Genomic DNA, 27,966 nt, shown 5'->3' with positions numbered 1-27,966 from the left:
ATGTGTTGGTTGTTACTTTCTCTTTGTTTCTGTTATCTGATTTAGTTGATTTTATAGACAAACCTTCATTGAGGATTTAATTTGGATCTCAATGATTCAAAGAATGAATGATCGTTTATGAGGAAAGGAACCTACTGTTCAGTTGTGAGGGATTTACTTACAAAGAATTTAAGAATAATCTCTTGATGTCCCCTTTCCTGTTACAAAATCACGAGCCAGAGTTCTTTGTTAAACCTGTTATGTGGGTACAGTGATGCAAGGACAGTTAGCTAGGGACAATTTAGTGATCAATCAGAAATTATTATGGAAGAGTTATATGGGATTGGAAAATTAATATAACTGACCTCTTCTACTGTAGGATTTACTCTCCAAAACTGAGAATGATCCAATAGATGGATCTGCAAAATTTTCGTTCAGCAAAAATTAGTAACTATGGAACTAGAGTGACACAGCAGCAGCATAGGATCAATTGATCAGATGGACCTTTTAATCTGGTAGAATAGAATAAAACTGTTGTAAGATTACAATAACATCAAAACTTCAACTCATATCCAAGGGCCGTATAAGCCATTCAACTTTTTAGTTCCCCCTATTTTGGTTAAGCTAACTAGTCTTTAAGAAGAAGTTGTTTGAAGATTTTCTATCTACTACTGTTTATATTGAACTTCATAAATATCAGTTGAGTTGGTCTTGCACTTTCATCTCAACCACCTGGTAAGTTCATACCTGCTGAGTTATTTGATTCCCATTGTTCTTGATGGTAGGCTTTGGGGTCTTCCCATTGTTCTTTTTAACTTTATTCTTTATTTCTGTGAATTCTATTGTTAATTTTCTTCTAATATCAATTCTGAGGTTTCCCGGTTACCTGGAGGTTAATGAATAATATTTATATATTTCATCGCTTGTCCCTAAAAGTTTAATTTTCACTTCATTATGCCTGTTTTCCTTAAGTTAATGATTGTGGATTAGAACCTGAATTATTTTTTATCACAAAATTTTCAAGCTAAATGACTTGAGTCCTAATGAGGTGATTTTCTTGGGTCTTCTTAATGCTTGTAGCCATGGAGGTTTGGTTGACGAGATGATTTCAGTTTTATAATAAAATGGTTAGAGAATGCAGAGAAAATGGTGATGCAGATATCCAAAAAGATTGTTAATGTGATTGTTTGGAGGACTGTTTGGGGGTCTCAGCTTTCTCTCCTAATTAAATACTTAATATTTATGCTTTGCATTGACTTTAGGCTCTAGACAGTTTAACAAATGTAAAAATTCTCCTAACTGTATATAATTGTAATTCAAGTTTTTTAAAATCTATATAACCTACCAATGTGTATGAAAATGAGGAATGGAAGAACTTCATTGTGTTACTCTTTCCTCCCCACCGTCACTTGCTGTTAACATAGGGAAGTTGGTTTGCTCTATCAAATATTATTCACCTTAATATCTGTTTCCAAACACTCGTACAAGTTAGGAAAGGACACCAACTCTAGACTCTGTTTTTTCTGTTCATTAATTTTATGTTGTATACCTATAGAGATAGATGCAGCCATGGCACAAATGTTGTAGGTAAGACAAAGAATCAAGGAAAGGAAATTGATGTGCCTCAGTGAGTGAAAAGATGGAATATGGGCTAAAACCATTGTAAAAGCTCCCAATATGATCACAAATTCGGAGAGCTTCATGTTTCCATCTGAGCTTGATAGCAAGTAAATTGGAATATGCTATATGTGGAAACATATGTTAGTGTTATTTATCATGTGTGTTAGAAAAGGAGATTATTCTTTATTTATTGATTTTACAAATATTTTTTTCTCTCTAAAGAAAGGGCAAGAGAGGAGCTTAAATGTAAAAAGCAAAAATACTAATTTTATATTTGAATTAGGTGGTTGTGCTTACATTCAATAGAGTTCAAATAATTTGTGAAGTTGACATTTTGGATTTGTGTTTTCCATTTTCCTATTCTTCTCCACCTTGGTCTTTTGGTTGGTCTCTTGAATGATCAGTTGTGAAGTTTAAATTGCTCAATTTCAGTAGACCACATTGCTAGAAAATGATATTCTTATAAAACCTAGAATAGGGAAAAACCCTGTGAAGCTGTTTGGAGGCTGATTTGAAGTGGATTGAAGTGGGCTCATCTTCAATTCATCAGATCTGAATCTGTTCTTGAAAACCTTGGATAAGACCAGATATGACCACAAATTCAAGTTCAACATAATGTTCAATTTTCATATGTTCTGCTGCATAAATAATCACAATGCACTACAAGAAAACTCAAGTATGACAACAAATTTAAGTTCAATTGGTTGTTCAATTTTCATATCTATGTGCGACATAAATATTCTGTCAACTAATGTGCATTTACCCTTTTTTTATTATTTTATTAAAAAAATGTGCTATTCTGTATCTTGATTTTGTACATACCATACAAGATTCTGTGCCAATCTTATCAGAGAAATGTGCTCATTTGTGTCCAACGATACAAGATTTCAGGACAAATTTTGTGCCAAATTTGATCAATTCGGCACAGAAGCATAAAAAAGTGTGCATTCTGTGCCGAATTGGAAAATTTGGCACAGAATGATTATGTACGACAATGATTCTGACACACTAATTATGTGTCATTTGCTCGGTTTGCCATTTTCCCAATTTGGGATAGAAGTCACCAAAATTATGTAAGGTAAATCGGTCTAAAAATAGTGTTCTAGGCCCAATTTGGCACAGAAGTCACTTATGTATGGTAAATCGGTCTAAAAATAATTTTCTGGTTCAGTAAAAATGTGTTGAACAAGATGTTGAATTGGCACACAATTTTTGTGCCAACAAGAAACTACTAAGTGGAGCTTCTCTAACACAGAAGCAATTCTGGTATAAAGCAGGGCACAAAAGAGGTTCATACGAGGGTTATCGACCTTATATTCGAAGTGCAAAATTTCGGTGCATATTTCGCTACCCAGCGAACCGGCAATATGGCGAAATCTCGCCGAAATAGCCACTGTTTTGGGCAGATTCCCCCCCCCCCATTTCGGGAGGTATTTTTGGCCATTTTGGGCCGAAAGTTGGTGTCAACCCTAATTTGATGCCAATAAACACAATGAAATGGGTGGTTTTGCCTAAAAACTCACCCAAATTGGTTTTTAGGTTCATGAAAAATTATCAAAAACTCTTTTGAGGATGATATGTAGTCAAGGTGTGCATAAAAATAAACCTCAAATCCTTAAAATAAAATAAAAATAAAAAACTTAATAAATCTTATGTAGACCCCACCTCCTACTATGTGGTTTCTAAGCATGGAGGGAGCAATGTTGATCCGGACTCATCCAATCCACCGCATCCGATTCGATCCAGCAATCCAAGCGATGAGTTTCTGACCATGACGCTGGGTCAGTGGGTAAACCCTAAAAAGTTAAAAGGAACTAGTAAGAATGATTTATTTATTTTTTTGGTTGCCAACCCCGGTTTCCAAGGCTTTGCCCTGACTAATCCGAACACCTGGCTGTGGTGGGTGAATCTCCCAGCGGGAGTTTTTTGCATCCACAAGGTTTCGATACCGGAACCTTGCTTAAGCGGACCAAGCTACTTACTTTACCCAATCACTTTATCAATTATGAGATTCTTAAAATAAAAAAAAATTTAAAAAAAATAAGAAAATTAAAAGAAGGAATGAATGAAAATTGATTAAAAGAGAAAAAGAATCCATATAGTGCAAAATGTAGGGATTGCACCCATAAATGAATTCACATTTGTTGATTATTAGATGAGATCATGAAAAACAAAGTTTGTCTGTATTTGTTGAAAGTTAGGAGCTACATCCATGAATTTTCGTTGCCATGTAGTAACTTAGTTGGCAAACAGAAGTGGTCACAAAGGATATGCATAGCTATTGCCTCATCTCTAATATGGCCTCCAACAGAAGTGATTGGAAGGCAATAATCTATGTAGCCGACCCATTTAGTTGGGACAAGGTTTATTGTTGTTGTTGAATTAGAGAAAAACATTTGAGTTTTTAGGGTGCAAAAAGAGGTTATGTTTTGATGTTAAAAGACAAAAATGCCCCTCCATCTTTCCAACTGAAGCCTTTGTTTTTTGTGAGGTGTTTCTCAAAATGGACTCAAAGCTGTGTTGAAGCCAAGGTACCGTGTGTTGGCGATACATCGCCGACACACGGTGAAACTTCGACGTGTCGTTGGGGGGCGACACGAAACCCCCCAGCGACAAGACTTTAGCATTAAATCAACGACTTTAGCATTAAATGGGCGATATATCGCCCATGGTCAAAAAGTCGACCGGAGAACCAAGAATTTTGGGAAATGAGACGGGGAGATCAAGATAGTTTGGATCGTCTCTCTGCGGTGTTTCTTGCCAGAGGTAGTTGGTGTTGGTGATGGACACGAACGCAGCGACGGAAGGAGAGAAGACGATTTGAGGGATGTTGAACTGGGACTGCCACTCTCATTCCATTTCCATTGTTGATTGTTTTTGCCTCTTCACCAAAACCGAAACCCTCACCTTATAAGTTCATCGGAGTGATCCTTGCTGGATGACCAGCGTTGTATCTTTACATTGCGTATGAATCTTTTTTAATCATTGTGAGTCTATCTATCTCAGAAACATTCTCTATTTTCTTAATCTCGTTGCTTCGTTCACACATTTTTTTGCTTCCATTTCCGCACCTGGGAGCCTGGGACGTGAGTTTGTGAGTCTAGCCGAGGAACGAGTCGGAAATAATGGTGGAGGGTGGCGAAGGTTGGGAACGAAACCACCGAACCAATTGAGGAGAGGATCGTGAAGCTGATGCAAGGTGGACATCATAGCTTTGAAGGCAGAACTGGGAAGTTCTTTAGCGTTCTCAACGCCTGGCGGTATAGAAGGGTGAGATGGGAATGGAAGAACTAGGGTTTTGAGTCTTTTGATGTGAGCACCATCGCCTGCAATTCCCATGATCTGCGCTGTAGAAGAAGATTTAGCCATTTAAGCTCTCAAAAAGTCGGGCGACATGTTGCCTGTGTTGCCAGGCACCAACACGGTGACACCAGGCGACATATCGGACCATGGTTGAAGCACCACTTCATTTAAAAACAGCCTTTTTTTTCTTTTTTTTTTCTTTTTTTTTGCCCAACAACTATCAATCTTATATTAATATATCCCTAGTAATAAATCTATAAGAAAAATTACTATTTACACAGATAAAAAAAGGTGGGACAAATCACCAAGACCTAGATAGAACAAACATATACATGTTTTCGCCCGTTTTTGTTCTAAAATTACAAATGAACATGAGAAACAAGAATGCTGGCACACAACCCATTACTCTAGTTCAGACCAGATTGGAATCGACCATTTTGGTCTCAATGAACTCCTGAATCCAAGGTGCTGGTACAAGAATCACGTATATGAAATCATCAGACTTGGGAATTGTAATGATCCATTTCAAATCAAATAATGCAATTTATCATCAAGCCAGTTTTCAATTCTCAATTCTTGAAATCATGATTGTATTACCGAGAACTAGTTTTTTTTTTCCTGGCCGGGAAAGTGCTAAGAGAGAACAGATAATGAGAGGGAGAAAGAGTAGAAAATGTAAATCATAAATCAGCTTTGGATCCCAAGTCGTCACAACGAATAGTCATCCATATGGATTATGGAATACAAGAATATGTTTTTAGAGTAAATTCTATTCTATTCCAACTTTAATGGGATCCACTATATGAGTCCAAAACCAATTATACAAAGTAGGGAAAACTAAGAAGCAAAAGGAAGCAAAGGCAGCAGAGGCCACACTTGCAGCATATGCAGCAGAGTAAGTAAATGAAGCAAGGGACAACAAAGGCAGCAAAGGATGCAGCAAAAAAGACAGAAAAGGCAGCTGAGGAATCAAAGGATGCCAAAGAGAAGGAAGCAAAGGATGCAGTAGTAGAGACAGACAGGAATGGAAGCCAAAGGCATCTCAACAAGAAAATTCAACAGAAGAAGCAAAGGCCACAGCAAAGGAGGTGTAGCAGAGGAAAAGGGCAGCAAAGAAGATTTACCATCAACAACAGATTGATCAAAACCAGAACACTCTCCTCCACATGGCTACCAAGTCCAAAAAATGTTGAAATTGCGAAGGTAATTCGTGAAAATTTATCAAAATTTCTACCCAACCTTCTTTACAAATTTTATCTCAACTAAATGGGATAGATAACCCTAAAAAAAATATTTCCATATTAATTTCCATCTCCATTATAAACTGCATGATATACTAGTAAAATGCATTCATTTGGTGTGAGCAATGAATACATACAAATATTATTTGTTGCTACATTATATTATAAATTCGTTGCTCTGAAGTGGTTAATTGACGTTCTCTTTATATCAAACTATGTCAAGTAAGATGCACGATGTTAATTAAGAAAAAGAAAGAAGTATCATGAATTCATTTTCTTAGTCTACGCTTAAATATTGGAGGAAACCAATAATGTAAGGACACAAAGCAAGGTTGTTTTTTTTTTTTGGGTAAATAAAGATACTTGCTAGTAAACTGTTTCTTTACATATATGGTTTGTCTTTCTTCTTATGTGATCTTTTCTCATTGTGACACATTGATTCTATGAGTTATAAGGGTGTGTTTTTTATCAATAGCAACAACAGAATATTGTTTGAAGTTTTAATTGTTCTACGAAGACATGATTTTATAGGACATATTGGTGAGAATAGGTTCTCATCTTGTGTTTTGAGTGCATGTCTTCTTTTTTTTTTTTTTTTGGGTAATATTTTGAGTGTATGTCTGATGGCCAAAGCAAGTGTTCATAGTTCCCCTCAACATAACTAGCCTGTATGAAGTAAACAGTATGTGGGGAACCCAAGAGGGGAAGGTTACGTGTGAAACGACTGGTTTAGACATGAATAACATAATCTTATATAAGTCTAGAAACACAAAGACCAAATGGGTGTTCCAAGAGATAGATGGGTAGGTATTTAATCCTTGCCTTTGAAAAATACGATGATTATGAATTCCAAACTTCGGATTGAAAATCTCTTCGTAATAATATTGTTGTGATTGCAGGTATTTCAGATCAAAGAATTAAGCCTAAATCATGGAGTTGCTATTGCTTCCTGCATTACGGGCCATTCATGCTGATTATAAAAAGAAAAATATTTTACATACATCTGCTGAATCTTTTGGTGGTTGTAAGTATTAAAAGCTCCAAAAAGAATTAAAAACATTGCTTTTAGGGACTTGTTGGTATCAATAATCATTCTCATTTTCTCCTAATTTTTTCATCCTTTTATGTTTTTAGTATCTATTCTAAGACTTATTTTTCTTTGGGAAAAAAAATCACAATCCATAAATGACTTTTAGTTTATTATAGATAATGAGCCAAAAACTCATTTCGTTATTTTTATGAAAAACCACTTAGTAGGCGGATTCATGTAGAGGGTATAATTTTAAAAATACATCTTTTTTATAAAATCTTATGTTTTCTAGGAATTTTGTTCGTCCATGTAGGCACTGTTTATTAACACGTGTTATGATTTTATATAATTTTTCTAATAAATTATGTTTAAGTATGGAGAAGTAATATAACTCAGATTGAAAGAACTAAAAAAGACAAAACAAACATAAGATAACATTTAAGAGAAATGATGAGAAATGATATATATTGCTTAAGGTTTGTGATGAGTAGATTATATATCTAATAATTAATTGGTTAATTTCTATAATTTTGGTGAATTTTATATATTGTCTAGCAAATTTTAATTAAGATTATTATTTGTGCTTGCAGTAAATTAACCATAAATTTACATGGACGTTACAGAAATTCTGAAAAAAGAATATAAAAGAATTAATCTTAATTTTATTCCACTCAAAAATGAAATAACATACTGTAGTATGCAAAGAATCAGTCTCTCCATGTTTTTAACTTGAGAAAGCCTCTAGAGTATATTCTAACTTGATGAAGGTATTTTCCACTTCCTTATCTCATTGTTGTGGATTCATGTGATTCGTTTTTTTTTCCCTTTTTTTTTTCCCCTTGTTCTCTCTCTTACTTAAAATCTTTGTTCAATGGATTATTTGTAGATGTCTCTCTTACCATGATGCTTCATTGCAGGTCAATAGTTGGTTGTTACTTTCTCTTTGTTTCTTTTCCCCTTGTTCTCTCTTACTTAAAATCTTTGTTCAATGGATTATTTGTAGATGTCTCTCTTACCATGATGCTTCATTGCAGGTCATGTGTTGGTTGTTACTTTCTCTTTGTTTCTGTTATGTGATTTAGTTGATTTTATAAACTAACCTTGATTGAGGATTTAATTTGGATCTCAATGATTCAAAGAATGAATGATCGTTTATGAGGAAAGGAACCTCCTGTTCAGTTGTGAAGGATTTACTTAAAAAGAATTTAAGAATAATCTCCCCTTTCCTGTTACAAAATGACGAGCCAGAGTTCTTTATTGAACCTGTTATGTGGGTTCAGTGATGCAAGGACAGTTAGCTAGAGACAATTTAGTGATCAATCAAAAATTATTATGGAAGAGTTAGATGGGACTGCAAAATTAATATAACTGACCTCTTATACTGTAGGATTTACTCTCCAAAACTGAGAATGATCCAATAGATGGATCTGCCAAAAAAAAAAATCAACAAAAATTAGTAAATATGGAACTAGAATGACAAAGCAATAGCTTAGGATCAACTAATCAGATGGACCTTTTAATCTGGTAGAATAAAATAAAACTGTTGTAAGAGTACAATAACATATCAAAACTTTACTCATATCCAAGGGCCATATAAGCCTTCAACTTATACCCAATAGATTGTATAAATACTAATGACACTATTTTGCTTTGTACAGGGGTTCATAACAAACCGCTAGACACGGTCGGTTGGAGCAGGGGATGATGGAACAAGGGATAATCACATGGACAAAGGCAGGGCACATAGAAAAAAGCAACACGCTTGAAACAATCGTGAAGGCTATAAAGGAAGGCTTTCAAATCAAATCCAGGAAGTATGGGTTAATGAGGTGACATCGACCCCTATCTTTTATAACCCTCCCAAAGGCCACTGGCCCCTCCATCTAATTTCTGATCGGGTAGACATCAAGTCAAGATTAGGTAATGCAATCTTTTGTAATTATAAATCCCCGGCACTCCTTAACTTCTTTAATACCTTGGCTACAAGAACAATTAGTAGCAATATTTTGAATCCTACCCTCAACCGGAATGAGGAACTATGTATTTTGAACTAATAAGTAATGGTAGATTATTGTTTTCTTTGATTAAAAAAAAAAAAAAAAAAAAAAAAACTTATATTAGAGTGGTTGCTTCCTTGATACTGGAGAGTGGTTGCTGCTTCACCACAGTAGTCATCAACTTCAAAATGAAGAACACCTAAAATAAATTTAGCCATAATACTCTTTTGGATTCTTGGTTGCCTTCTTATTTGGTTACTTGAATCAAGAGATTTCAAATCTCGCAAATAGAAGATTTATACATGTTTGGTTGTGTGAATTTTTTTTATTCATAAAATCTAGGGATTCACCTTTTTACACTAAAAATGTGAATCTATAGATGTATAGGTATGAGCTAATATCCAGAGATTTCAACCCTACTATAAAAGCATAAAACATTTGAACCATGACTCCATATATGTTTTTTAAGGATGAATCTATAGCTTTCATTCCAAAGATTCAGGTTAACCAAACAGTTAATTTTATGAATTATGACTCCATAGATTTGAAATCTATAAATTTGAGATCACTAGTTTTTTAAAATATCTAGACTCAAGTAACCAAATATACGAGCTTGAACTGTTTCATTAATATCTGTGATCAATGAGGGAAAGATTACGAAGCTTTTAGCGAGTGCTTTCTATTCTCAAACTCGGGTGGAAGAGGATTGAAGTGTCAGGTTGACAGCTAATACCGGAAAAGTACATCACCATAACTTCAAACATGGACTCTGAAGTCTGTTATTATTGGCAATAAAGGACATAGGATCAGCCCTATTTAGTTGAGGTAGGTTTGGTAGCGGTCAGCTGAACCAGAGGGACTTTGTGATACTAATACCTTTTAAAGTTAATCAAGTCAGTAATTCAGTTGTCTAGTTCCTGACCTATATCTGTTCTGTGGCTTATGGAATATTTGGTAGCTCTACTCTATTATGCTAAACAAATTGCAATCCTTATTTTACATGATCATTTCACACTTATCATTTCCCAAATCAATTGAGAATTCCTTTTTAGTTCCCCCCCCCTTTTGGTTAAGCTAAGTAGTGTTTAAGAGGAAGGTGTTTGATTCTATCTACTTCTGTTTATATTGAACTTCATAAATATCATTGAGTTGGTCTTGCCCTTTCATCTCTACCACCTAGTAAGTCTATACCTGTTGAATTATTTGATTTCCATTGTTCTTGATGGTAGGCTTTGGGGTCCTCTCATTGTTCTTTTTTATTTTTGTCTTTATTTCTGTGAATTCTATTGTTAATTTTCTTCTAATATCAATTCTAAGGTTTTCTGGTTACCTGGAGGTTAATGAAAAATATTTATATACTTCATGGCTGTCCCTGAAAGTTTCCAGTTCATTATGCCTGTTTTCTTAAGTTAACGAAGTGGATTAGAACCTAAATTATTTTCTATCACAAAATTTTCAAGATAAATGACTTGAGTCCTAACGAGGTGACTTTCTTGGGTCTTCTTAATGCTTGCAGCCATGGAGGTTTGGTTGATGAATGACTTGAGTTTTATAGTAAAATGGTTAGAGGATGCAGAGAAAATGGTGATCCAGATACCCAAAGAGACTGTTAATGTGATTGTTTGGAGGACTCTTTGAGGTGCTTGTAGCTTCCATGGGAATGTGGGGATGGGTGAGAGAGTAATGAAAAAGGTGTTGGAGATGGAGAAAGGGTACAACCAAGATTATGTTCAATTGTGAGCTTTCTAGAAAAATATTTGACTCCTCAGCTTTCTCTCCTAATTCAATACTTAATATTTATGTTTCACATTGACTTTAGGCTCTAGACAGTTTAACAAATGTAAAAGCTCCCCTAAACCCTAAATGTATGTAATTGTAATTCAAGTTTTTGAAAACCTATATTACCTACAAATGTGTATGAAAATGAGGAATGGAATAGCTTCATTGTGTTACTCTTCCCTCCCCACCATCACTTGCTATCGACATAGAGACTTTGGTCTGCTCTATCAAATATTATTCACCTTAATATCTATTTCCAAACACTTGTACAAGTTAGGAAAGGACACCACTCTAGACTATGTTTCTTTATTCACTAATTTTATGTTGTATACCTATAGAGATAGATGCAGCCATGTGCCCGTAGGTAAGATGAAGGATCAAGGAAAGGAGATTGATGTGCTTTAGTGAGTGAAAAGATGGAATATGGGCTAGAACCATTGTAAAAGCTCCCAATATAATCACAAATCTAGAGAGCTTCATGTTTCCATCTGAGCTTGATAGCAAGTAATTGGAATATGTTATATGTGGAAACATATGTGAGTGTTATTTATCCTGTGTTGGAAAATGAGATTATTCTTTATTCATTGATTTTACAAATATATTTTTTTCTCTAAAGAAAGGGCAAGAGAGGAGCTGAAATGTAAAAAACAAAATACCAATTTTATATTTGAATAAGGTAGTTGTGCTTACGTTCAATAGAGTTCAAATAATCTGTGAAGTTGACATTTTGGATTTGTGTTTTCCATTTTCCTGTTCTTCTCCACCTTGGTCTTTTGGTTGGTCTGCTGAATGATTAGTTGTGAAGTTTAAATTACTCAATTTCAGTGGACCACACTGCCAGAAGATGATATTCTTATACAACCTAGAATGGGGCAAAACCCTGTGATCGAAGTTGTTTGAAGGCTGATTTGAAGTGGATTGAAGTGGGCTCATCTTCAATTCATCAGACCTGAATATGTACTTGAAAACCCTAGATAAGACCATATATGACCACAAATTCAAGTTCAACGTAATGTTCAATTTTCATATGTTCTGCTACATAAATAATCACAGTGCACTACAAGAAAACTCAAGCATGACGACAAATTCAAGTTCAATTGGTTGTTCAATTTTCATATCTATGTGCGACATAAATATTCTATCAACTAATGTGTATTTACCTTATTTTTAATTATTTTATTAAAAAAAGTGCCAATTTGTACCTTGATTTTGTATATACCATACAAGATTATGTGTCAATTTTATCAAAGAAACGTGGTCATCTGTGTCCAACCATACAAGATTTCAGGACAAATTTTGTGCTAAATTTGCCCAATTCGACACAAAAGCATAAAAAAGTGCATTCTGTGCCGAATTGGGACATTTGTCACAGAATCATTATGTATGACAATAATTCTGGCACACTAATTCTGTGTCATTTACCCAATTTGCCATTTTCCAGTTTGGCACAGAAGTTGCCAAAATTATGTATGGTAGATCAGCCTAAAAATAGTGTTTTGGGCCAGTTTGGCACAGAAGTCACCAAAATATGTATGGTAAATCGGTCTAAAAGTAATTTTCTGGTTCAGTAAGGGGTTGTATGGTAATGATTTTGGGGTTGTATGGTAATGATTTTGTCACACTTATTCTGTGCCATTTGTCCATTTTGGCACAGAAGTCACCAGAAGTATGTATGGTAAACCGGTTCAACTTTTGTGTCTTTGTTCAAGAAACGTTTGAACCGGCGTTTGGCATACAAATTCCTTGCCAACAAGAAGCTCCAATACTTCTGGTAAACCGGTTCAACTTTTGTGTGTTGGTTCGGCAAAACTGTGTTGTGTGTTGGTTCGGCAAAACTGTGTTGAACCTGGCGTTTGGCATACAAATTATGTGCCAACAAGAAGCTCCAATACTTCTGGTAAACCGGTTCAACTTTTGTGTGTTGGTTCAGCAAAACTGTGTTGAACCGGGCGTTTGGCATACAAATTTTGTGCCAACAAGAAGCTCCAAATTGGAGCTTCTCTGACACAAAAGCACTTCTCTCACAAAACGCGGGGCATGCATGCTCGTCGACCAAACGAAGGGGCATCGATGTCATTTGAATTGAAACATAACGTAGTGGTCTTGCAAATCGCCATTTTCCCTCACAACGGTTGGAAAGGGAGAACGATGGAAAGGCTTTGCAAGACCCTTCATTGTTGGATGTGCAACTCGAACGAACCCACTCTGTTTTGCAAGAACCCTAATCGTCGTGCTCTGGCCATGGAATTTTTAGGAGATCTGCAACTCTGCTGGTTCAATCACTTGTTTTGGTACTTCTAAAAGCCCTAATCGTTAGAGACCTGCAAATCGAAGGTGAGGAACAACTCTACCACTGTTCTATGTGTTCCTCTCTCAATCTCGCAGCACCATCAACCATTTCTCTCAACTCCGCTCCCCTGATTCGATTGGATTTCTCATTTCTTACAAGTCTCGCCGCCGATAAGATCAAATTGACTCTGTAAGTGAGTTTAAAATAGCACTCTGGCTTTTAGCTTTGCCGAACTTTCATTGGAAGTTTAACATAGACCGATTTGCAGGGAGTTGTTTCACCTTTGGGGCCTCTTCTACTTACCCAACTCTGTAAGGTTTTCCCCTCCCGAGAGGGATTTTTCCCATTTATTAAAAATTCCTAAAATGCCCGTGTAGTGTAATATTTACAAATAATGCTCGGGTGGAAATGCCCTGGTTTTGGGTTTCAGAATTGAAATAAAGGCTCAACGTGGTGTTGCAAAGGGATAAAAATGGTGATCTTCATCGATTTTCTTTTCCACTTCGTCCATGACCGTTTTGATCTTCTTTCGCTCCTCTCCTTTTCAGTCGAGCCCTTAACAGCCCCTCTCGCTTTGCTCGAGCCCTTAACAGCCCCTCTTGTCTTTAATTCTTCCTCTTGCAGATTGATTTGGGGAATTTCTTGAATTAAATAGTATTGATTGTAGTAGTTCATCTCATATTGGGACACCTTTTATTTATATTTTTTCCTCGGATGTTTCCTCATCCTTCTCCACGCTTGTCTTTCGTTTAGTGCAGGTTGAATAAATCCCTTTACATCTTTTTTTCATCTATCTCTTTATTGAAAGATCATGTCTACTGATCAACCAAATGATTTAGGTTGGTTTTTCCTCATTCTTCCTTTGTTTTTATTTTCTGTGCTTGTTCGTTAAAGGAAGCATGAGTGAATCACATGGAGCCATAGTTGCTAGTTAAGTTTGAAGGCTACTACGTTAAGCTTATATTCCTCATTCTCCTTTGCATCAGCTTAATAATTGAATTTTGGCAAAATATTTTTGTCATCGGTTTAATTAAATTCCCTGGAGTCAAATACGGAATCAGTAGCAGATACTGTGCAAACTATCTTGAATTCCTCCCCTCCAACCCAACCTGAAAGAGTGAATTCAAGGTGAATATTTACAAAAGTGGTCATATACAACACTAGGTTCCATAGCTCTACTACATAAGAAAATCAGATTTGTTATAAATAATATTGATTATGGATATCCATCACCCCCCAATAGACAATACTTCCAATTGAAGATCTCAACCATCTCAGCATACAATCTTGGTGATTCACATTCTCATCTTAATTGAAGATTACAGTGATCTCAACACACAATGTTGGCAGTCAATATTTCCATTCCATGCACCTTCTATCTTGGCCGGTAATCTATCTTTCCATATCAAGAATATCTTATTGTGTGCAAGAATCATATATTGTATTTCCATATCAGAATAGATGTTCCTTCTACTATAAATATGTAATGCACTCAACTGAATGAATCACTTCTGATTGATCTTGTTCTAGTTTTCTTCTTTGTCTCTGATATATTATCTTTATTTTATAACAAGATTTTAATTGCTCTCAATATTTGCATAGGAAAATATGTTGAATGTATCTTATTGGTTGGTTCTTCAAAAGCAGCTACTATTTTAGATATAGACATGATTTTTTATTTCTTGAAAAAGAAAGGTCTAATTGTATGTTTTCACCATAAATTTTTACAGTTACCTGTAAGTCCTTTTGGAGCCCTTCTTAAGGTAAACAATGCATCTGCTTTCTGCTAAGGGTCATTTTTATTAACTATAGAAGAATAGTAGATCCACGTCCCCACCTTTGGCATTACCATCAACAAGGGAGTGGGCTCCCTTAATTACATGTATATCCAAACCAAAAATCTCTAGGCAGTCATAAAATATCCTAAATTTTGTTTTTTTTTTTTTTATCCTATCCATCTCATGTCTGATAAAGCCCACCATCTCTCTAGTTGTTTGGCTGCTAATGAGGCAAGGAAATCTGCTATCAAATTGACTCTCTATAGCAGTGGGATATTTTCTAGCTAATCTTGTCTAGGAATGGCTTGAGTGTAGGCCATCTCCGTTGGATTCCCGTCGGCCAAATATACACCCCTTTCCGCCTTCCTTACCTAAGACTTAGGAAAGTATAGAACAGGCCTATATCTAATATGAGATGCATTGCCTTCTTGGAATGTTTGTTAGCTTGAAATGCATGAACTCATCTCAGTAATTTCTTTTAATTATTTTTGTGGTTGGTTATAATCAATTGTTCTGGTATTCTGTTTTGAGATATATTTTTTGTCAGTGTTTTTTTCTTTCTTGTGGTATATTGATGGTGGAAATTTCTAATCAAGTTATCAGTCATTGACATGATATTGGAAGCTTTTTTTCTTTTTTTTTTTATTGAATGGCTTTCAGTTAGTGGTATGTAATGATTTCTGTGAACTATGGATGATTCTTTAAAATGTTTCGAGTTCCAATCCATGGGATTTGTCACTGTCATGTTTAAACATGTTGTTGAAGGAATTTGGTTCACTGTTCTTTGCAATCCATGGGATTTGTATCAAGCTTGACATGCCCGAAGAATATTGAGTGCACTACAGCTTTGCATGAAGACTTTTATAAATTTATGCTAGTACAAATGGTAGAATGCTTAACGTGGCCACCTGTTTAATTAATAGGGTTTTGGACTGCAGCTGTAATGTTCATATTAGAAATTGAATGGTGTGATCCTTTTGGTTATTTCTTAATTGTTCCTGTCTAAAAGCTTATTGTCTTGTCAAAGTTGTGAATACAACTTCAATTTTGGTTATTTCTTATATGTTTCTTTGTTCAATAATTTTATGTTGTATACCTATAGAGACAAATGCAGCCATGGCACAAATGTTGTAGGTAAGATGAAGGATCAAGGAAAGGAGATTGATGTGCTTTAGTGAGTGAAAATATGGAATATGGGCTAGAACCATTATAAAAGCTCCCAATATAATCACAAATCTAGAGAGCTTCATGTTTCCATCTGAGCTTGATAGCAAGTAAATTGGAATATGCTATATGTGGAAACATATGTGAGTGTTATTTATCCTATGTGTTGGAAAATGAGATTATTCTTTATTCATTGATTTTGCAAATATTTTTTTCTCTCTAAAGAAAGGGCAAGATAGGAGCTAAAATGTATAAAACAAAATACCAATTTTATATTTGAATCAGGGGTTGTGCTTACGTTCAATAGAGTTCAAATAATTTGTGAAGTTGACATTTTGGATTTGTGTTTTCCATTTTCTTGTTCTTCTCCACCTTGGTCTTTTGGTTGGTCTGCTGAATGATCAATTGTGAAGTTTAAATCGATCAATTTCAATGGACTACACTGCTAGAAAATGATATTCTTATAAAACCTAGAATGGGGCAAAACCCTGTGAAGTTGTTTGGAGGCTGATTTGAAGTGGATTGAAGTGGGCTCATCTTCGATTCATCAGACCTGAATCTGTTCTTAAAAACCCTGGATAAGACCATATATGACCACAAATTCAAGTTCAATGTAATGTTCAATTTTCATATGTTCTCCTGTTGCATAAATAATCACAGTGCACTACAAGAAAACTCAAGTATGACAACAAATTCAAGTTCAATTGATTGTTCAATTTTCATATCTATGTGCGACATAAATATTCTGTCAACTAATGTGTATTTACCTTATTTAATTATTTTATTAAAAAAATGCCATTTTGTACCTTGATTTTGTATCTACCATATAAGATTCTGTGTCAATTTTATCAAAAAAACGTGGTCATGTGTGTCCAACCATACAAGATTTCAAGACAAATTTTGTGCTAAATTTGCCCAATTCGGCATAGAAGCATAAAAAAGTGCATTATGTGCCAAATGTACCAATTTGACACATAATCAATATGTATGACAATGATTATGGCGCACTAAGGAGTTGTATGGTAACCATTCTGGCACACTTATTCGGTGCCTGGCATAGAAGTCAGCAAAAACATGGTATGGTAAACCGGTTCAACTTTTCTATGCTGGTTCAGCAAAACTGTACTAAACTAGGCATTTGGCACACTTTTTTCTTATGCCAGAGAAGCTCCAATTCTTGGGTACTGAAGCAATTCTGTAAGAAATGCGGGGCACAAGCTTGTTGTTGACTGTACTTAGGGTTATCGATGTAATTTGATCGATAACCCGAAAAGCTCTTAGCGACCCGAAAAGCTCCTAGCGACCTCTCGTATCCAAGGTTTAAAGTATCCCACGATACCATACGATACCATACGATACGTATCCATATTTGACCCAACCGATATGATAGATCTCGATACGTCTTCTCCATTGAATTACACTAAAATACATTAGCTAGAGCGACACAATACTCAATACAGGATGATACGTCTCTTAAAATCAAGGTTTAAAGTATCCCACGATACCATAGGATACTAGCCGATACGTATCTTTATTTGATTCAACCGATACGATAAATCTTGATACGTCTCTCCATTAAATTACACTAAAATACATTAGTCAACGCGATACAACATTCGATACAGGACGATACGTCTCTTAAAATCACCAGACCGACATGATACTCGATACCGATACTTTAAACCTTGCTTAAAATCACCAGACCGACGATACTCGATACGGATACGATACTCGATACCGATACTTTAAACCTTGCTCTGCTCGTATCTCCCAAGTCTCTCGACGATCTGATTCTCTCTCGACGGTCATCTCTCGGAGCCGATAAGTTCTCTCTCTCGTCTCTCTGCTGCTCTCTCTCTGCCGCTCTATCGTCTGTCTTTGGCTCTGTCTCGTCTGGCTCAAGGATCTGGGTTGCTGGACTCTCTCGGGTTTGTCTGCGTGCTTTGTATTGGAGGTTGAAGAAGGGCATCAAGTCGGGTTGGGTTTTGCGAGAAGAGGAGCCCTTGCAGCTTGACTGCCCTCCTCCTTTGTCTCTCAACAATATCGCCCTGGTATGTTTTTCTCTACTTATTTTTCCCCCCAAGATTTTATCTTTGGATTGCAGTGAAATTAGGGTTACCCATTTGAGTTCTGATGTCCGACTAATATGTGTTGATTGTGGATTCTGCTCTGTAGTTCGTGCTTTTGGCTACCGAAGAGTTTTTCTGGATTCTGCTCTCAAGGTCCCTCGTCTCGTCTCTCTCATCTCACTCAACTTGGCAAGCTCTCTGCAACTGACACTCTTCTTCTTCTGTGGTATACTACCGCTGCCACCAGGTATCTTCTTAACTATATATATTTCTGCACAAATATAAGGCATTTTAACTTTCAGAAATTATGCTACTAAAGGCTTTACCAGCTCTTGTTAATGGCCAACCCTATGTCGTTTTCTAATCTTAAGAGCCCATATGGAACTTACATGGAACCAAATCATAACCGAAGCAGAAAGCCATGAAACAAACAAGGGAAAAAGTCTAAAATCTTTTTCTGTCACAACTGTTGTGTTTCTAGAAGCTGTAGCATCTCTTTTCATTCTCTAATCAGCAGTCTTCCTACTTTTCTCAGTTTATTTACTTGGGTTTCTAGTTTTGCCATTGTATTTTTGAAGCTAGAGAGCCCTAGTCAGTGGTTTCTTTTGTGCATTCATAATCAGCGTATTAGAAGGTCACAAAATTGTTGATGTTTATCTGCTGACAGTGTATTCGTGGTACTATTCTGAGATAGGTTTTTCATTTCCTTTGGTGGATTCTTACCCTACCATCTGAATATCACAACTCGTTTTGTCTGTTGTTTGATCTTTGATCACTAAGGCTGTTAAGAACAGAAATGAGGGCAAGAGAGAGAGGAGAGAGAAGGGGGAGAGAGAGAGAGAGGGAAGGAGGTTAATTAGGATATACGAGAGACAAGAATTTTCCATTTAACAGTTCTTAGGTCAACTATTTGTGCCACTTGTGGGTTCTCTACTATTTCTCAGCTTGCACAGTCTCCGTCCTGTTAAGCTAAATGCCAAGTGTTAATGATTTGTTCTCAACTTCAACTTTCAATTCTTGTTTATTAATATTATTTCTCATGTCAGGAATTGTAACACGAAAGGGACAATCTAATGCATTTGGCTGTAAAATAAACTTGTAAATCTAGTTTGATAAATTCAGAGTCTTGGACTAAATTAATTTATTGTTTCTTTACCAATTTTCCCTTTGTTTTTTCTAAAACGAAAAACCTTGGATCTACTGGATATGTATCATTCATAATAGGTGCAGTCCAAGAGCTTCTTATATGTAAAAGCTGCAAGCTAATTTAGTTTTGTTCAAAGATTTTCTTCAATAATACTGATCAAGCCAGCAGCACCAACAAACACATAAAATTTGAGAATTTTCTTTTACTGGTCAAGTTGGTTAGAATAAATCTAGTTTCATAAATCTAGTTTGCATCATGTATATATGCACGTCTAATTCTTTACAATGTTGGTTCATCTAAGTTGGCAATTACAATACTAAATGTTGTGACTGATTTTTCAACTGCATATACATCTGGTTGACCATTTCTGTTGCTGTTGGCATATATATATAGTCTTGAGGAAATTATATTTTAGGAAGAACACTTATAATAACCATCATTAAGTTATGTTAATAAAACCCTATCAGGCTGAACTCACCATAAACCCATCCCAATCCTTACCTGATTTTTCAACCCAATGAGTAGGTTCTGTTTTAATTGTTTATAGAGTTGGGGCAAACCGTGTCCAGCCCTACCTGACCTTGTGTTAATTAAATTCAGTTTATATCTAATTTTCTTTATTAAAATGCATTTGATATTTTTAACTGAATGTTTTTTGAATCAAGTAAAGCTTGAAGTTATGAATAACCAGTAGGTTTATCTACAATCTTAATATGACAACAAATAGAGTATTGTGGAAACCAAGGACCTGTGCAAAGAGTTGTTTTTTTTTTTTGGTAAACTTATGGCCAGAGTTTGAACCTATATATATCACAGATTTATTCTAACCAACTTCACCGGAGACAAATCTATTTCCATGATTGCAAGTTTTATTAACTCACCACCCCTTAGTTCTTGTAAACAGATTATATATATTTACCTAGAAAGTCCAATTCTCAAACAGAGTAGGGGAAAAACTACTCCAAGAACTCACACAACAGGTCAAACCACTTCCAAATGTTAGAAAATGAAAAATAATAAAAAGCAGGTAAAAATGAGTGTTTATGCATTTGAAGACTGAGAAACAGGGGGTCCCACCTTCTTCCAGGCTTCCACCCTGTATATCTTGGATCATTTGGGTTTTCCTTTTCTTCCATCCTTCCTTCTCTTCTTAGATTTATAAAACTAATCCCTGAAGTTTTTATTTTTGATTTTCTTAGCATGACTTCAAATTGCAAATGAATTGGCAGCAAGAGCGAGACTCCCACTAATCACTTGAAAACATTATAATCTCACTTGATTTTATGTAAGCATCTATGTATGAATTGAACCAGCATATTTACTTATTTTTAATTATTTTATATTTATCTTTTTAAATATTTTATTAAAAAAATGTGCCCATTTTGGCACAGAAGTCGTATATACTATACAAAATTTTGTGCCAAGTTGGGCCAGAGAAACGTGCCCATCTGTGTCCAACCATACAAGATTATGGCAACGATTTTGTGCCAAATTTGCCCACTTCAGCACAGAAGCATAAAAAGTGGATTTTGTGCTGAAGTGGGAATTTTGGCACAGAATGGTTGCCATACAACCACTAATTCTGTGTCATTTACCCAGTTTGCCATTTTCCAGTTTGGCACAGAAGTTGCCAAAATTATGTAACGTAGATTGGCCTAAAAATAGTATTTTGGGCCAGTTTGGCACAAAAGTCACCAAAATATGTATGGTAAATCGGTCTAAAAGTAATTTTCTGATTCCGTAATAGTGTGTTGAACCAGATGTTTGGCACATAATTTTTGTGTAGTGGAGCTTCTCTAACACAAAGCAATTCTGGTAAAAAGGCAGGGTATAAAAGAGGTTTATACGAGGGTTATCGACGTAAATTCCTTTATATTTTTCAATCGTGCCCCAATATTCTCCCCTCTCTGTGGTCTCTCTCGACGATTTGTGACTCTCTCTCGTCTATTTCGTCTCTCTGCAACCGATCAAGGGTAAATTGAAGCACAATTTCAGGTTAGTATGCGATCATTTTAGAGTTTCCACTTCTAGGCATTGGTATCTTCACCTATATGTGAGGAATCTGAAGTTCGGGAAATGGGGTTTTGGAGTCATTCACAGTATCACTTCTATCACAGGCGACAACGAAGGCTTCCTCATGAACCCTTCTCCTTCTATTCTCTTTATCAAACCCTCCTAGTACTACCAATTATGATCAACTTGTTATGCTTGTGTTACTGATCTTCCTCTAGTTAAAGATATTTGTGAATGGACAATTTGATGCGTTGTATGCGGAAACACTTTTTGAGTGATAAACTATGGGTTTGGTCATCTGTTTATTTCCTTCATTTCATTCTTATGCTACATAGGAAAGTTTCTATGGAGAAAATACACTTCAGTGTAAGCAATTAGGTCATGGCTCTCTTTCTCCCGCTGCTCTGTGCTCGTTGTTTGTCACTGTTAATTGAAGATGCCGATTATACTGGAGCATCTCTATCCTGCCGCAAAAGAGAAAATTTCAACGGCGGTGCTAGATGCTTTTATTGTACACCAAAAATGGAAAAAAGAAAGAAAAAAATTGTGCTCCAGAAATTGATAGGAAGTTGAGGAAGGGATACAAAGAGGTAGAAAGATGATTGGATAGGGTAGAGTGGATGGAATGTATGGTGTAAGCCTGTAGGGATTGGGGAGGAAGTTGGTGATACAAAGACGGTATGGGGTAGGACCGTCTCGGCAGACTTCTCCTATGGTCTTGAGAGATAGAACAACCATTGCATAAAATTGATTTATACTAGATAGCTGCCAGTCGGTTTTTATATTCTTTAGCCTATTGCAATTAATGGGGGTACCAAGCTTTTTCTATGTTTTGATTAAAAATGGTTTTCATTATTGATTTCTAGTAAATAGACCAAAACTGAAAATGAAAATGATACCAAAGGGAGCCTTAGTCTGCAGGTACGTCTCTCTGTCTCTGATGGTTTCTAACTTCTTGATTCTAGCTGTTTTATAATACTTAGAACTTTTCTTTATGTCTCAATTTGTTTTCCCTTTCTTGGTCATCGAATTCCTTATGACTCTGGTTCTTCTTACTGAGACCAACCAAACGCAACCAGGCTATTTGTCGTTTTTCCCCATCTAAATCACAACCCAGGTAAAGAAAGGGGAAAGAAGGGAACCCAGTTTCGTAGTCTCTTGTCAAGGTACAGTTTTGGCTTTGGAAACACTTGATTGTGAGACAATTTTGATTCATTCTATTAGCTTTACCTTTTATTTATTAAACTAAATCTGAATGATAGAACTATTTCACTTGCTTTGGCACTCAAATCTCTGTTAGCCTTTTCAACTAAACCTCCAACCCCTCATTTCAGCATCGTTGATAAACTCTAGGATTCAAAATACTTTCCATTGCTAAAGGATAAAAAGATCCATTTACTTTATCCTTTTCGACTTTTGCATTAATAGTATCTTCGGTGTCAGGCCTTGAGACTCTTTATGCAACTCTGGGATGTTTGAGTTTCTAATTTTATTTGATCTATGTTCAAATAATTGCATCAATGTTGAAGTTTTGAATCAATTTACTGCAATGGTATGTGGAAGTTGAATCAGGGTCTCCTCTCATTTCCCTTGTTTGGACTTCAATTTCTTCTTGTCCCTACTTTAGACTTCTGTTTCTTCTTCATTCTTCTCATGTATTGAGTGTGTTGGCTTTGGTTTCCATCTTTTCATTTGAGGAAGAGTGTCACAAGGGTGATGTAAACCATTGAAGGGAAAGGCTAATATTACTGATGTGGATGATTAGCAGCAATTTTTAGGGTTTTATGGCTTGCAGCAATGGGGAATTAGGGTTTGGCTTGTGGCTAGGGTTTAGGATGTTAGACTAGACCTAGGGTTGAAGGGGATTCGAGGGAAACTGCTGTCCAGGTGTTCACTGCTTGAATCTTTCTTCCCCCCCCCCCCCTTTTTTTTTTTTCCAGTCCTGACTGATCTTGAATTTTCCAACTTATGGTTAGGGTTGTGCAGGGTTAGGGATCAATGCTAGAGTTTCCAGGGGTGCGATGGGGCTGCTTTTTGCAAGGGATGGGGAAGGCTGTTCCTTAAAGAGGGTTACGTCTTAGAATGAAGGGACTGGTGTTTCTTGAAATTAGAGCAAAAGGAATTTCCAGAAGGTTGTCGCAGGGTTAAGGGAAGAAGATGAGAGCTAGGGGATGGGTTAGGGCAAGGTATGGAGGTGGGAATTGGCACTTACTTGCTGTTCTTGAAGGAGAAAAGGAAGATGATTTGCTGCTGCAGTTGCTGATCAAGAATCAATCAAGATGAGGGCTCTCAAAGATGCTGCAGAGTTCCTCTCAATGGAACCCTACTTGATACTTCCTTGGCTAGAAATTCTTAGCAATTTTGTTCATTAAAAAAAATGATCTGTTACATCTCTGGGTTTTGAATTAATAGCCAATAATAAAGACTCCAATTTGAACTCAGTACTAGGGAGTTCTACTTCTAGAAAGATCTAGAACTTAGCCTTGAACTCAAACTCCTAATTGTAAATTACAATCTGAAATTATAAAAGACTGCTAATAAATCAGTTAGGATTATTTCAATCAGAAAGAATCAACTAGATAAGACTAAAAGATGTTAAATTTTAAGAAAAAGACCAAAATACCCCCAAGGGATGTGCAAAAGCTTGGTGGTGGCTATGGCTTCTTGTGGCTTTTGTTGGGAGGTTGTTTGGAGTTTACATCAAAGGGTATCGTGGGTATCTACTTCTGTGGCCTGTATCCCCCAGCTGCTTCATGATGAATCTACATGTAGTGATCTGGTCTTATTATCATGCTATTTTCCTTCCTTGGACAAGGCAATTCCTATTTAGGCTTTGTTGGACTGTGTTTTGCTGCTCATTTCTAGAAACTAATGATCGAATGTCTTAAATAATGAATATAATGCTGTTAACCTCTCAAATGTTCTTACGCATCCTTCTTTGCATGCCCCCCCCCCCCTCTTTTTCCCCTACCCAGTATAAAGTTCTAGTGATGTTGCTTGTGTTTTATTGATCATCTGTTGTTGAGGTCCTTTGACGATGGTGGTATTCTAATTTAAATTTTTTTTTTGGATGAATGTAGACTAATTTTCTAGTGACTGCTCAGCCTTTTTGACAAATACAAACTTTGGAGCATGGAAGAAGAGGAGGATAACAAACAGGACTTAAAGAATGCTGGTGATGTCACTGGTAAGAACTTGAACTATTGGACTTTTGCTCCCAAAAATCTCTCAAAGTTGAGTCTGGCATTGTCTTGTTATAGAATACTTCTGAAGCATTAGCTTCTGCTTTATAGGGGAAGGTAGGTAAAGACAAGTAGAGATAGTGAACTGAATAGGGAGAATCTTAAGGTAACTGAAAGTTGTAATTAGTTAAAATAGGAATATTGATAAGAATGATTTTTATTTAAAATCTCATATTTTTTTAAAAAGAGTAAAATAAAATAAATAAAGAGGTAATTCATCATTTGTGCCTTAGCAGTAGACCTTCATTTTCCTAGTGAAGAATGAGCAGATTCATTCTTAGATTATGCCACACATATTTCTGTTACTCGATTCTTCATTTGTTATTATAAAAGTACAATTTATTATATTGATCTTTCTTGGTCTGTTTCTCAGGAAGTCCTATTAAGGAGAGGAGTTGGAAGCAGAGAGAAGCCCTACCAGGGGAGCCTTCCTGTGTTATTTGTGGCCGCTATGGTGAGTATATATGTGATGAGACTGATGATGATATATGCAGCATGGAATGCAAGCAGATCCTCCTTGCTAGACTTGCCAACTCCAGAAAGCCAGTATGTGTTTCAACTCCTGTAAGAGTTCCTGTCACAGATGAGTGCTTTTACGTTAGAGATAACCAGAAATCAGATTCTGAGAGCTTGACCAGCAACCAGATTGAAAATTTGAGGAGGAGGATTGATATCCGAGTCAAGGGAGAATTTGTTCCACCACCTATTCTGTCATTTTCTTCCTGCAGTCTTCCTCCAAAACTCCAGCAGAATTTAGAAGCAGCTGGTTATGAAATACCAACACCTGTCCAAATGCAAGCCATTCCAGCTGCTTTGATTGGCAAAAACTTACTCATTTCAGCTGATACAGGTTCTGGTAAAACAGCATCCTTTCTAGTTCCTGTAGTTTCTCGCTGTGCAAATTATCGCTTGGAACACCCATCAGATCAGAAAAAGCCATTAGCTTTAGTTCTGGCACCAACCAGAGAGCTTTGTGTACAGGTAGAGGAACTAGCTAAGCTGTTAGGGAAGGGTCTTCCCTTTAAAACTGCACTTGTAGTTGGTGGTGATCCCATGGCTGGACAAATTTACCGCATTCAGAAAGGGGTGGAGTTGATTGTTGGAACTCCTGGCAGGCTAATTGATCTTTTGACCGAACATGATTTTGAACTTGATGAGGTATCAGTTCTGGTTTTGGATGAGGTTGATTGCATGCTTGAGAGGGGCTTTCGGGATCAGGTAATGCAAATTTTTCAGGCTCTTCTTCAGCCACAGATATTGATGTTCTCAGCAACAATCCCACCAGAGGTTGAGAAGATGGCAAACTCAATGGCAAAAGATTTGATTCTTGTGTCTGCCGGGAAGCCAAACAGGCCCAACAGTTGTGTGAAGCAGATTGTTATCTGGGTTGAGTCAAAACATAAGAAGCAGAAGCTTTTTGAGATATTGATGAGCAAGCAACATTTCAGGCCTCCTGTTATAGTGTTTGTGAGTTCGAGGCTCGGTGCTGATCTCCTGTCCGAAGCAATTACGGTCATGACTGGGATTAAAGCTTTATCGATCCATGGAGAGAAGCCCATGAAGGAGAGGAGGGAGAGTTTGAGGTTGTTCTTAACAGGAGAGGTTTCTGTGGTTGTGTCCACGGGTGTTCTTGGACGAGGTGTGGATCTATTGGGGGTGAAGCAAGTGATTGTGTTCGACGTGCCCAATTCCATTAAAGAGTATGTTCATCAGATTGGTAGGGCATCTAGATTGGGTGAGGAGGGAACAGCAATTGTATTAGTTAATGAGGAGAACAAAAATATTTTCCAGGAATTTGTTGAAATGTTGAGATCATCAGGAGCTGCTGTTCCTCGTGAGCTTGCTAATTCAAGATACACAATGGCTCCTCACTCTGTTGGTAAGGGCCAGAGAAAACGAAAGCATGGTCGTTGAAGGTGAAGCATATAAAATGGCTGCCCGCCATATTGTTGGGATGACCGGCATGTCTCTGAAGAAATGGCATCCCTAACCGGGCAAAATAGTTCATGACTTCTCCTGAAGGATGACTCACGTAGATCCAAAAATTGTGGCAAACTGGGAAGTCTGCACTTGGGATGGTAGTCGATGATACAGCATGTGGGGCGTCGGTTTTCTGTCAGCACTTGCAGGTTTAGCTCCAATAATGTAACTTTGTGTATTTGTATTTTAACCTAAAATGATGTCCTTGAAGAGTTGCAAATGATCATTTATTCCTACTTTTGCATTGGCCATGTCTGATCATTTGGTCTCTTGCCAGATCCTGATTTAGGTACTGTTGATGGGTTGCGGACAATTTTCAAGACGGTTGCACCATGATCAAAGCCGACGTTTGGTGTGGATGTTACAGCAACGGCTCAGCCCCTTTCCCAATTATATGTTACAGCAGAAGACTAAATCAAACATTGAAATTGCATAGAGAAAACTGATGACCGATGGGAATATAAACATTTAGCAGAGGAAACCTACTTGGCCATCATGGAAGTACATGTATTTATCAGCTTGGGAATGTAAGATACCTATTCTTTCTCATATCGCAACAAAGTTTTATCCTTCACTTTTTGCTACTTGGGGATGTCCATGTAAGGAAAGACTAGGCAAGCATCACCATAGTAAAAGTGTTGCTTACCAGTAAACAGAATCCCAAAATTATAAAAGATCTTATTTTATGTTTTGTATTCATTTCCATCTTATGGACCAGAGCCGTGTGTGATGTCCTTCGACTATTTTGTGTTAATGTTCCACCTCAGGGATCTGGGTTCTTCAATCACATGGATTATCATGTTTTACGTGAAGTATCTTTTATTAGGTACTTTTCAAGCAATCAGACATTATTGGCTGTAAGTTTTTAACCAGGATTTGCATCGAAGAAGACAAAGTACACGAAGAGTTGGACACTGTTACATCAATTTCAATATTTCCCCAAGGGAGAACGGCAGGAAAATGGGAGGAAAACGACTCATAAACAACCATACCTGAAACGGGTTCATGTAGTGGTTGTATGGCAACGATTCTGTGCCAAAATTCCCAACTTGGCACAGAATCCACTTTTTAAGTATATATTAACCAAAGTAGCTAAAAAGGTAGGATATATATTAATCAAAGTTTGATTCTATCTTTTAAGTACTCATTTCATTGATACCCAAATTGTTCACTTGATGCTGGGAAGAGAGAATGTAGATCACAGAATTCTACTTTGGCACCTTTAGAAATCAAAGTCCTAAAGTCCTTGCTAAGAATATTTGTTGTTGCTTGAAAACCCAACAATGAGGACCTCACAACAATTGGTAGAGGAAAGTGAAGATGATGTACTTGAA

General features: G+C 36.5%; 1 protein-coding gene across 2 annotated transcripts; it reads left to right on the top strand.

Annotated features, from left to right (window-relative positions):
• The first annotated feature begins 17,948 nt into the window (after positions 1-17,948).
• Positions 17,949-27,812, top strand: LOC149019115 (P-loop containing nucleoside triphosphate hydrolases superfamily protein). 2 transcript variants are annotated; one of them, XM_089153184.1, is made up of 5 exons: positions 17,949-18,232; positions 18,357-18,497; positions 24,515-24,597; positions 25,026-26,781; positions 26,910-27,812. In XM_089153184.1, exons 3-4 carry the CDS (start codon positions 24,543-24,545, stop codon positions 26,564-26,566), a joined length of 1,596 nt encoding a protein of 531 aa, XP_089009310.1. In that variant the 5' UTR covers positions 17,949-18,232; positions 18,357-18,497; positions 24,515-24,542; the 3' UTR covers positions 26,567-26,781; positions 26,910-27,812. The 2 variants fall into 2 exon arrangements, with proteins under 2 accessions (XP_089009310.1, XP_089009309.1); XM_089153183.1 differs by having other exon boundaries at positions 24,491-24,597.
• The last annotated feature ends 154 nt before the right edge of the window (positions 27,813-27,966 follow it).

The sequence above is a fragment of the Hakea prostrata genome, chromosome 4, assembly GCF_041222555.1.
Source record: "Hakea prostrata isolate BN-2017 chromosome 4, UWA_Hpros_2, whole genome shotgun sequence".
NCBI lineage: Eukaryota > Viridiplantae > Streptophyta > Magnoliopsida > Proteales > Proteaceae > Hakea > Hakea prostrata.
Note: the sequence above shows the minus strand (reverse complement) of the source record. Positions and strands in the feature narration are given on the sequence as shown.

Excerpts from the sequence above, each read along its gene's own strand:
- LOC149019115 (XM_089153184.1), top strand. The coding sequence starts at position 24,543 with ATGGAAGAAGAGGAGGATAACAAACAGGACTTAAAGAATGCTGGTGAT. Across the intron at positions 24,598-25,025 it reads GAATGCTGGTGATGTCACTG|GAAGTCCTATTAAGGAGAGG; the intron begins GTAAGAACTTGA and ends TCTGTTTCTCAG.